The sequence below is a fragment of the Myotis myotis genome, unplaced genomic scaffold, assembly GCF_014108235.1.
Source record: "Myotis myotis isolate mMyoMyo1 unplaced genomic scaffold, mMyoMyo1.p scaffold_m19_p_6, whole genome shotgun sequence".
In the NCBI taxonomy this organism is placed as follows: domain Eukaryota; kingdom Metazoa; phylum Chordata; class Mammalia; order Chiroptera; family Vespertilionidae; genus Myotis; species Myotis myotis.
This window is the reverse complement of record NW_023416368.1, coordinates 84164088-84176204: the sequence shown is the minus strand read 5'-3', so window position 1 is coordinate 84176204 and position 12117 is coordinate 84164088. Positions and strand designations below refer to the sequence as shown.

At 52.2% G+C, this 12117-nt stretch overlaps 1 protein-coding gene across 1 annotated transcript in view; it reads left to right on the top strand.

Moving 5' to 3' along the window:
* The first annotated feature begins 7978 nt into the window (after positions 1-7978).
* Positions 7979-12117, top strand: part of OLFM2 (olfactomedin 2) — a 67686-nt gene continuing 63547 nt past the window's right edge. Inside the window, exon 1 of the mRNA XM_036313393.1 lies at positions 7979-8069. Within this exon, the coding sequence (XP_036169286.1) occupies positions 8001-8069 (69 nt within the window). The 5' untranslated portion in view covers positions 7979-8000. The remainder of the gene's footprint in view (positions 8070-12117) is intronic.

Here is a 12117-nt window from a genome sequence, read left to right as displayed (position 1 = left end):
AGTCCATCACTTCCTGCTGTGTGACCTCAGGCAAGTGGCTTAACCTCTCTGAGCTCCTCACTTTCCTTTCCTGTAAAACCCTTCCTAGGGCTGTTGCAGAGGTTGAAATGAGTGAGCCCATCAGGCCTGGCTAAGGGTAGGCCACTCCTGGTAGGAGCTACTCTGGTTCTGAGCCAAGTTCCGGCCCTGTAACCCTGGACTGGGGCCTTGTTCCTTCCTGGTTTGGCAGGGCTGGGAAGCAATGCTGGGTCTCCTTGTCCAGCCAGCTCATCCCTCAATTCCCAAGCCTGTAATGGGAATCACATGTGCTGGATGCCTGCCCAGCTCCCCTCCTTCCTCCCCCTCCTCCTCCCCCAGAGAGGCCCCTGAGTCATCCTGGTCACCTCGCCCCTTCTCACAGCCTCATTCCCACGCTGCCCTGGCCTGGATACACATGTCAGAGGGTGTGTCATGTCATGGGTTTCTGTGGGTCTGTGTGTGTGTGTGTGTGTGTGTGTGTGTGTGTGTGTGTGAACTGTCTGTGCTGTGTTTATGTGTGTGATTGTGTTTGAATTGTAGGTGTACGGGTGTGTTTTGTATGAACTATGTGCTTATGTTGTATGTATGTTTGCATATGAACTGCCTGCCTGTTTTGTGTGACCATCTATGGGTCTGTGCATGTGTTAACTGTATGTCTGTTTTATGACTCTCTATGTATGTGAACTGTGTGTTTATATTGCATGTTGTTTGTGTGACTAGGTTGTGGGTTATGTGTGAGTTGGTGTGGGATCTACATGTCTATACTTGGGATCTCTGCATGTGGGCTGTGTGCCTGAATCACGGGGTGTGTGTATTTTTTGTTGGGGGAGTCTGTGTGTGTGATGGGTCGCTGTATTTGCGAGTGCTGGGTAAGTGTGGCTGGTTCACCTCTGATATTCTTTCACCATCGGATGGTGGGTGTATGCTTCTGTGGGCCCCTGTGCCCGGAATGTGTATCTGGCTGTTTGTTGTGTGTGCTTGTGCTGGGTGGGTGTGATGTGCCTGGACCATGTGCCCAGGGGTGTGTCCCTGGGTGACAGTGTGCCCATGTTGCATGTTTGAGTGTCAGTTCACAGTTTGGGGGATAAGTTCCCACCCCCGCAGCTGGCTCATTCAGCACGCCTGTGTGTGTGTGTGTGTGTGTGTGTGTCTGTGGTGCCTGGAGGTAAGGAAGTCTCAGAGTGGCAGGAGTTCCGCAGTGAGAAATGCCCATGAGTAGGAAAAAACGGGGCTGAATGGTGGGGACGGTACATGGGGAACTCCAAGAGTTGAGGGTTAAACTCAGGCTTCCCTCAGGAGCCTTCTCCTGGACTCGAAAGGGGCTGTGCTCTATTCTGTGTGAGCACAAGGAAGGGGGATTGGGAGGCCTGGGCCTGGAGGGGTGAAGATGATGCTCAGCTCACCTGGGCAGGGCCAGGCCTCCTCGATGCCTCGTGAACACTAGAGGGTGTTCCCTTGCAAGCACAGCATAAAGAGCCTCACATCTGTGGTCAGACATGAACTCAATCATGGTCTTAGCTCTGCTGTACATCCTCTTTGTGGCCTTAGTCAAGCATCTTAAGTTCTCTGAACCTCAACTTTTCCATCTGAGCAATGGGCCCCAGCCAGATGATGTTGGTGCCCTGCCTGTATCCCTTCAGCCCTCACATGTTCTGTGCACTGTTTGTCCAGCCTCGGGGCTGCCTCAGCTCACACGCCAGCCAGGCCAGAAATGCTGAGGAGCTGAAGCCCCTGGACGCAGCCCTCCTCCAATAACCACGGGCCCTGGAGAACAAACACCCAGGGACAACTCTGAGGCATGGGTTCTACTGTCTCTACCAGGGCTCCCCAGCAGGACTGACCCTCAGTGGCCTACGTGGATTTGGTGGGAAAGGAAGAATGCACAACAAACAACCCAATATAATACTGTAGAGGTCAATAGTTGGCCTTGAGCCTGAGAGAACTGGGTTTGAATCCCCTATCTGCTGTTTTATGGTGGCTTTGGTCAAGTTACCTAACCTCTCCAAGGTTTGAACTTTCTGTTCTTAAATTGGAGATAATAATTCCTCCCTTACAGGGTCATTTTAAGAATTCAAGGAAATAACGCATGGAGAGGACTTAGCCTGGTGTGGAGTTCTTAGTGGGAGTCTGATGAGTGGGGATGGTTCTCATTAAAGGGGTGCAGTGTGGAGTAGGTCATCACACAGCCTGGAGTATTTGGGCTTCGTGAGTGATGGGGTCCTCTCCAGACAGGTCACAGAATGAACATTCCAAGCACATGTCAATCAGGGTTTCACTATAGGAAACAAAGACCCAAACCAGGGAACTGGGTGCTTACAAAACTGCAGAAAGGCTGGCCAGTGGGATTCTAGGCTAAGCCTTTAGGATGACTGGCTATAGAACATCACTTCTGAATTGACCCCCCAGGACCTCCTGCCTCTGTTATCTACAGGAAGGTGGGGAATCACCCTCTGGGAACCACTGACTTCAAGAATACATCACCATCATGGATAAACAAAATGTAGCCCATCCATACAGTGAAATATTATCTATACTAATAAAAGGGTAATATGCTAATTAGACTTCATAGACCAGATGTCATTCCGGAAGTCCTTCCTGACAAAGCCGGGGCCCGGGCAAAGCCACCGGGGTCCCGGGTGCCTGCAGCCAGCTGGAGGAGGGAAACCTGGGTCCCGGGTGTCGGGGCCGAGGCAGAGGTGGTTAGGGGTGATCAGGCAGGCAGGCAGGTGAGTGGTTAGGAGTCAGCAGTCCTGGATTGCGAGAGGGATCCCAGATTGTGAGAGGGTGCAGGCCGGGCTGATGGATACCCCCCCCCCGTGCACGAATTTTGTGCACTGAGCCTCTAGTTCAGCCATAAAAAGGAAGAAAATTCTGACAACATGGGTGAACCTCAAAAACATTATGCAAAGCAAAAGAAGCCAGACATTAAAAGACAAATGTTGCCGAAACCGGTTTGGCTCAGTGGATAGAGCGTCGGCCTGTGGACTGAAAGGTCCCAGGTTCGATTCTGGTCAAGGGCATGTACCTGGGTTGCGGGCATATCCCCAGTAGGAGATGTGCAGGAGGCAGCTGATCGATGTTTCTCTCTCATCGATGTTTCTAACTCTCTATCTCTCTCCCTTCCTCTCTGTAAAAAATCAATAAAATATATTTTTTAAAAAAAGAAAAAGACAAATGTTGTATGAGTCTGCTTATATGAAATATCTAGAATAAGCAAATTCAAAAAGACAGAATGCAGATTAGAAGTTACAGGGTGGGTGGGGGGAATGGGGAGTTATTGCTTAATAATTATGGAGTATCTGGGGAGGTGAAAAAGTTTGGAAATAGTATTGATGGTTGCACAACAATGCAGAAGTAATTAATACCACTGAGTTGTATACTACAACATTATTAAAATGGCAAATTTTATGTTATATATATTTTACTACAACTTAAAAATTAATCCTATAATATACCAAAAAGCATGGAACTACTTTAAAGGGTGAATTGTATGTATGTAAATTATATCTCAATAAAACTATTTAAAAAAACACAATACATGATGATAGTTGCAATTTAGAGAATTGGAAATTACCATCATTGTCACTTGCAACTGTCTCTCAATAAAAGCTGGTGGCACTGGTGACTGGAGACAGTAACATTCCGGCAGGAAAACCCATGGTCTCCACAATGTGTTTGCCACATGCCACTGCAATGCAGAAGCAAGACGCCTCCACCCATTTCTCCCGCACACATCTCACACTTCCACTTTTTAAAAATATACTAGTATATATTTTTATTGATTCCAGAGAGGAAGGGAGGAGAGGGATAGAAACATCAATGATGAGAGAGAATCATTGATTGGCTGCCTCCTGCACGCCCCCTACTGGGGATTGAGCCAGAACCCCCAGGGAATTGAACCACGACTTCAATTCCTAGGTTGACATTCAACCACTGAGCCATGCTGGCTGGGCTCATGCTTCCACTTTATAGAACCTAATTGGCATGCAGAAGTGGGGCTGCAAGGAAGTCTGCAAAAACAGTTTTTAGCTTTGCAACCTCTGTAGTATAGGATTGCACATTATGAGGTTGGGGGGGGGGGGCTGCCTCAACACTTGCCATCTCTTGGTTTTGCTTGTACAGCATTCTTTCCCTTTCAATGGCAAAACTTCCATGTCTGCTTCTACTTCCCATACTTGCCTTTATTTTCTATCCAGTATAGGTTGAATGAAGCTAACTTCACTCTCTGGATTCAGGAAATGATCTACAAGGGAGGTCTGGCCAAGCCATATAATACATTGCTCCAAACCCATGATTGGCTCAGGGATGTGCACATGACTTGGGATGGACCAATGAGAGTCATTGCTTTGCAAGTTCTCTCTTTTTGCTGAAGTTGTGGAGCTTGGAAGATGTTCCTGGGAGCCATCTTTCGCTAAAATGGAATCACTTGTGGAGAATATCAGAGACAAGAAATGAGAGACAAAATCCTGATGATGTCACAGAACCCCTGGACCCAACTATGCTTGAATTCCATTGCCCCTGAATTTTTTAATGTCAGCTAATGGATACCTTTTTTTGTTTAAGATTGTTCAAGTTGCCTTTCTACCACTTGCTACTAAGGAGCCTGACTAATATGTAGAGAGGTATCAGCAAGAGCAAAGGCATGTGTAGACATGCATGCTGTAGATTTGTTCACTCATTACATTCTTTTTTAAAAAAATATTTTTTTATTGATTTCAGAGAGGAAGAGAGAGGGAGAGAGATAGAAACATCAATGATGAGAGGGAATCATTGATTGGCTGCCTCCTGCACGCTCCCTATTGGGGATCAAGCTCAAAACCTAGGCATATGCCCTTGACTGGAATCAAACCTGGGACCCTTCAGTCCACAGGCTGCTGCTCTATCCAATGAACCAAACTGGCTAGGGCCATTAAATTATTCTTGATAATTTTTTCTCTGGTCAGGCCCTATGCTGGATATGGGAAAACAAAGGCCTTGACTATATCCTCCTCTGGTTGGACACATGAAGGGGTCACAGGAGAGTAGAGGCAATGACTGAATGACTGCTCAAACACCAATTAGGAAAACCTATTCGCTAGGTGGTTAGAGTTAGTGGGGATCCAATGCCCCTCAACCTGGCCTCCTGCATATGGCGGAGAGCAGACTCTGCCTTGTGCCAGACCCTGAGCCACCTGGTCGATCAGTTTTGCTGCATGAGGTCCTAGAGAAGCTGATTTCTCTTCAATGTTGGTCTACAGTTCTGTCCACTACACTGATCCCAGAGGAAGGTAGACACCATGCTCATTATAGCATTGACCATGATACTGACTTTCAAGTGGACAACAGTACAGCCAGGACACTGAGTATGACCTTGACCACAGTAGGACCTGATCATAATTTTGACCATAGCATGTCTAGGTAACCGTCTACAGCAAGGTCAGAACCTGACCAGGACAGTGATTGCGACTCTGAGCACGATATACCCAAGAAACTGATTACCACTGACCGCAACACAACCAGGAATGACCAGTGGAGACCACAACATTAACCGCAATGCTGGCTCCAGTAGAACCAGGATGCTGATGGCAGCCCAGATCACAGTTCAACAGAACACTGACCTCAGCGTGTTCAGGACACTGAGTTGGCCACTGACCATAACTGTGGTCACGGCCACAGCACTGAATGTATTGGCCAGTGTTCACTCAGAGGGATAAAGCTCACCTCAGGTGGTTCAATAGCAAACATTTAATATGTGGATTAAAACAGAGGTGTCAGTTAAACTTTAAGAGCAAATGGGAGGCCCTGATCAGTTTGGCTTAGTGGATAGAGCGTTGGCCTGCAGACTGCAGGGTCCCAGGCTCAATTCTGATCAAGGGCATGTACCTTGGTTGCGGGCACATCCCCAATGGGGGGTGTGCAGGAGGCAGCTGATTGATGCTTCTCTCTCATCAATGTTTCTTACTCTCTATCCCTCTCCCTTCCTCTCTGTAAAAAATCAATAAAATATAATTTTTTAAAAAAGAGAGCAAATGGTAGAAGATGAATTAACTCTAGATTAGTAAGCTGCCATCAGCAAAGAGAGGAGGTGATCACCAGAGTCCAGGGGCTGAGCCCTGGTGGATTCTGTCCAGTGTGGTTGAAAGCACAGAGGAGACACAACAGCTACTTCTAGAGACACCCAAAGTGGGGAGAAAGGGAGCTATATTCTGGCTTCCTTCTTCCCACTTGCCAATCTCCCTCAGGCCTCCCTGGCTGAGCCTAGCCAGATGCAGCAGAGCCTGGGAAGTATAGTTTGTAGGGGGTGACCAGGACCTGGAACATGTGGTTTTCAGGGGCCATCTCCCTTGATACAGAGAAATCAGGTGGGGAATATACCACCTGATTGGGCATATTGACCAATGCCAACCACACAACGCAGGCCATAGTTTGACCATGACAATGAACATCTCAGTGACCAGAGCCCACGAAGGACATTGTCACAGTCTTGAAACACAGCACTAACAAGGCCATTACCCTGTAGGAAAGGGACAAGCAGGGCCCTTCCTCATCAGTGTTGACCACAGCCCACTCTTGGTCAAGAGCTTGAGAGTTAGACCAACCAACATCCCTCTCCCATCCCATGCCTACTGCAGGCTTGGCCTGGGGAGTCAGCAAAGGACCAGCTCTGATTTGGAAAGAGGAGGTAGAGGGATGGATGGGATGCCTTTCCTGGCTCAGCTTCTGTTTGGTGTCCTTGGTCCCATAGCCAGTGTCGTCAGCCTCAAGCTTCATTGTAGTGAAGCCCCCGGGGACTGAGCGCTGGCTGGGTGCTCACAGACGTCTCTCAGCAATTCTAGGAGGAAGCAGGTCTTCTGAGAGAAGGAATGCTCATTGCCTCAGCTCACATGGCCAAGAAGTGACAGAACCAGGGCTGAACCCAGGTTCTACTGGACACCGAGCTCTTCCTCCTTGCTTTGACAAAACCATCCATAATGTGTGATCTGCCTGGCACACAGGAGGGTCGATATAATGCCAGGCCTGCCCCATATTATGGCTGATTCTTCTGTAACCTGATTTGCTTGCTGCCCCCTAAAAAAAGCCACTGAGGGGTGATGGGGGGGGGGGGGGAGTTGCCTGGGGATACCCGATGGTGGGAAGAGGCAGAGAAAGGCTGGAGGCAGGCCCAGGACGCTCTTCATATGCAAATCATTTGCCTGAAGGCAGCCTTAATATTTTGATTCTCTCAAGAGTTGGTCTCACATCTGGGGCCTTTGAAACTGGGAGTAAGAGACTGTCCCAGGTGTGGCAGGGGAGGGGCGACTTTGAGTGGCAGGGCCCTGGGGAGTGGGACTTGGGTGAGGAGAGTGAAAACAGGGTGCCCCTTTTGGGCTCCAGGCCCACCCTGCTGCTCCCCCATCGGCCTCTGGTCCTCTCAGGCGACCTGTTTTGCTTCTCACCCCAGTCTGCACCTACTACACCCCTCCCCCCATGTCCAATTTCACAGGCTTTGCCTCAGTTTCTCTCTTGATTCTCGAGGTCTTTAGGGGGGAGCCTCTCAATTTCTCTTCTTTGCTCTCAGGCCTTCCTCCTACTCCCCGAGCCTCTTGGTCCCCCTCCTGCCCCCATTTTCAACGTGGAAAAGGTCCAGGGAGGCGAAATTTACAAACACGTGATGGAACCCCTCCCCCATCTCCGTGACCCGCCTGCATAATGGCCTGGGGGGCCGCGGGGTTTGGTCTGGGGCTACAGTCCCCGGAGCGGGCTCCCCCACATCCCGGGCCCCAGACCCCCTGGGTCGGCGCCCAAAGACCAGCTGGGGGCGGGGCTGGGGGGCGGAGCCCGTAACAAAGACTCGGAGCGAGCGAGGGGCCGGGGGCGGGGCGGAGTCGGCCGCCGGGGAGGCGGGGGAGGCGGCAGCCGAGGGTCGCCCGGCCCGGCGGGCGGGGTCGCGCCTGGTGGCGGTCCCCGCGTGGAGGCGCCGCGGGGGTGGGCGGGGGGCCGGGACGCCGGGCGGGGGGCGCGTCATGTGGCCGCTCACGGTGCCGCCGCCGCCGCTGCTGCTGCTGCTGCTGTGCTCAGGCCTCGCCGGACAGGTAGGGGCCCGGCAGGCAGGTGCGGGCGCGGGGGGCTCCCGGAGAGGAGGGCGGCTCCCGGGGTTCCCTCAGGAGCGGGGTTCGGGGTTCCGCGAGGCCCCCGGGGCTGCGAGGGGCGGAGGGCGCCGCGGGGAGGGGCTGGAAGGTGCACGCTGGCTTTGGGGGACAGGAGTCGGGCTTCAGACCCAGCTTCCAGCTGGGATGCTTTGGGGGGACAGTCTGACCCCAGCTTCGAGGGTTTCGACTCCTCGGTGACCCGGAGCCCACCACGCCCGCCATCTCGCTGGAGCTGGGGGGAGCTGGCGGGGGGACTTCAGGGGGCTTTGGGGTGTTGCTTACCCTTTGCTCCCCCATCGTGGCTGGAGGTGCCCAGCGTCGGAGGCCCCCCATTCTTCGCCTGCACCCCCAAGGTGGGGAAGGGGGCGGGACTCACGTGTGAGTGAGTGACGGGGACATGTGTGAGGGGTGCCGATGGGTGCGGGGTAAACGTGTGCCTTTGTGTCATGGCTGGGCGTGCCTGAGAGTTTGTGTGGCTGTGCTGGTGTGGGTCCAGCTGTGCGCGAGTGGGTGTGACGCGGGGGGGGGGTGTTTGTGCGCGGGGAAGAGTCTGTGCGTGACCGCGGGGGGCTGTGCCTGGGGGCTGGTGTCACAATGTGAGGCTGTGAGGCTGTGCCTGGGGGCTGGGTGTCTGAGTGGGGATGTGGCAGCAAGGCAGGACTTGACCCTGGCGGAGTGTGGGCAGCTGTAGCGGGGGGCAAAGGACGGTGTGTGACAGTGTCCCCGTGACTCTGTCCACCTGGCTGGGTGTCGTACAAAATGTCTGTGACCAGGTGTGTAGCTTTGGGGTGACGGTGCGTGTTTGGTGCCTTTGAGTAAATCGCTTGAAAGGGGGTGTGAAGAAGCACGCTAGTACCTAGCGGTGTGTGCAGATGTGTGCACCCATGCGTGTGCGTGTGCGTGTGCGTGTGCGTGTGCTGGTGTTGCCTCGCGCACTCCATTTGTGCTTTCACAGAAGCAGGTCTCCCTCTCCATGTTGCTCCATCTCTTCGGCAGGCTTGGAGGATCTTGCTAAATGCGGGGGTCCAAGCTTTCTCCAGCCATTGGGAAACCTCTTTCCTCCTCCATCTTGGGGGCGGGAGCATCCCCGGGCTCGCAGATCTGTAGGAACTCAGAGGGAAGCTGGAATTGGAAAAAACCAACTGATAATCACAGCTAACGTTTATTAAGTGCTTATTATGTACTGGGCACCGTTTCAAGCACAAGCATGAATGAAGTCACTGAATCCTCCCAGCATTCCACCGGTGGATGCTATTGTTACCCTCATTTAACAGACGGAGAAACTGAGGCACAGGAAATTAAGTCACTTGCCCAAGCTCAGGACACTTGGGAGGGGCAGAGCTAGAATTCCAGAGGCAGTCTGTCTGGTTTCGGCCCCCACATGTTTACCCTCTTGTAAAATAATCCACTCCGTGGTGTGGACAGCACCTGTGTAGGCACTAGGAGGGGGTTTAGGTAGAAGCTCCAAGGGAACCAGTCCTGGCACATCCTCTTTCCTGGCCAAGAGAAGAAAGGAATCAGACCCTTGGACGCCAACCTGAAAGGGGCACTGGGAGGGACGGTCAGACTCTAGATAGGACTTTCAAGCCACAGGGAGAGGCTGTGGGGCCCCCTTCCTCAAGGACGCCTCTGTTTTCCCATCTTTGGACCCACACACTGGGTGGGATAGGAAGCAAGCTCAGTAGCTAGCATCAGGCTGCGCATAGTAGGTGCTCAGTGGATACCCCGTATGTGAACCAGAGAAAAGTAGAGTAAACTGAGAAAGAGACAAGAGGCCAAAAGAGGCTTATACTTTAGAATTTGCTGGGAAAGAATGAAGCAGGAGTGAAGTTGAATTTGATTTCCAAGAAGTACCCTTGGAACCACCACCTGGTGCCTCCCCGCCCCCCCCCCGCCCCTGCTAGCCCCTAGGAACTCTGGTTTTCCTGTCTTCCAGCCAAGATTGGCTAGGGGTGCGGGAGAGTGTGTGAAATATTACACTTCCCAGGGCGGGGAGGGTGTGGTTTGGGGGCGGGGCTAACACGAGGTTTCCTGGGGGCAGAGCTAAACTGGGGTCGGTGGAGGCGGGGCTAAAAGGCGGGTGGGCGGGGCTAGTGAGGTCCAACCACGGGCTGCAGTTTCTGCCGGCGGCCACCTCGGGCAATACAGTGTCGTCAACCGCCCTCAGCCCCCAGCTTGCCCACCAGCCCGACGCCCCAGGGAGGGAAGGGGTCTGAGGAATGGATGCTCTGTCCCCTCTCCGCCCCCTCCATCGCTTCCCAGAGCTCCCTCTTCGGTCCCTGCTGGGCCCTGGGCACCACCGAGGGGTCCGTTCTAGGCAGCATTCTTTCGTCCATTCAATCAGCTGACAACGATTGAGCACTGGGATGCAGCCATGAACCAAGTAATCAAATCCTCTCTCTCCTGGAGCCGATCTTCTGCAGGAGAGACAGACAAGAATCGAATAGATACACAACACAATGCCAAAGCTAAACGTATAATACAACGCAAGCGTCATAAAGAAGTAGGGGGAGGGAATTAAAGAGTGACGGCGGTGGGTGGGGGCTATTTTAGCAGAAGGGCCAGGGACAGTATCTCTGAGGAGGTGGTATCTAAGGCCACACATGAAAGAGGCGAGCGAGGGAGCCTTCTGGTGTCCAGAGGAAGAGCGTTCAAGGCAGGGAAAGCAAGTGCAAAGGTCCTGAGGTCAGAACAAAGTCGGTGAGCTTGAGGAGCAGCAAGGAGGCTGGTGTGGCTGGAGAGGAGTGAGCCAAAGGGAAGCTGTGGAGAGATGAGACCAGGGAAGTCAGGAGGGGGCAGGCCACATGGGAACTTGTGGGCTGAGAGCAGGGGAGTAACACCTGTCAGAGGAGTCGTCCGTCCTTCCAGGTTCTGTCAGGGATGCTCTAGGTGTGGCCCATGAGTGCCTTGGAGCTACCAGAGAGCTTTCCCTGTGGGAAAGATGCCCCCTTCCTGACCACTAGATCTTCCCTAAGATCTAGCGACACCTTTGGCACTATCTGGGTTTGGGGTCACCTCTTTTCTGGGGTGCCCATGGGATAGACAGGAGTAGTAGTTCAGTTTGGATTGCATGCCTCAGGGCCATTCTCTCTGCCTGGGACACTGTTCCCCCAGGCAGCTACTTGATCCCCTCTCTTTCCTTTTGCTTAAATGGCACCTCCTCCAAGAGGCCCACCTTGAACATCCACTGTCATTCTCTGAGCTCTAGATGTACTTTTCTGCATAGCCTTCATCACTATCTTTACACGAGTTGTTTATTCATTCACAGGTGCTCAACACATATTTGTTGAATGAATGAATGGGTGGATGAATTCCCCTCGTCCTCCCAGAATCTTTTCTTTCTCAAACGGTGGGACTATTGTGCCACGGGAAAGTCGGGGAAACACTGCCCTTGCACCATCCCCTACCCATTTCTAGTCAACCACTGCTCCTGGGTATGAAGCACTAGGAAAACCGCTCTTCACTGTGCCTGAATTCCCCCATTACCGAGCACCGTTATTTGGAGTTAAGACACCGTGTTAGTAGGCCCCTTTGGAAAATGTGAATGTCCCAGGTGGAGGGAAGTAAAAGGAAATCTTAAGGACTCCTAGTTAATAAATGAATTGGGTATTTTCTTCCCACGGAAGATCGGGGTTGGTGTTGGGTGACACCTAGTGGTGGAATGAGGTCTGTGCAGAGACTGTGTGTGTGTGTGTGTGTGTGTGTGTGTGTGTGTGTGTGTGTGTGTGTGTGTGACTGTGGCAAAGCTGTGCTGGCTGATGTCCCTGTGTGTGTCACGGCCCCGTCCAGGGTGAAGCAAGTGAAGCACTCGCTGCTGGGGCAAAGTTGAAGGGGTGCCTAAAAGCACCAACACCAAGATAGAGAATATCTTACTGCAGCATCTTAAGAACATAAACATTCATCCAAAAAACCTACCATAAACAAAATTTTAAATAAAGACAGAATCCAGTTCTGCACTTGCACCACTAGCATTACTTGCCTCACCTTAACC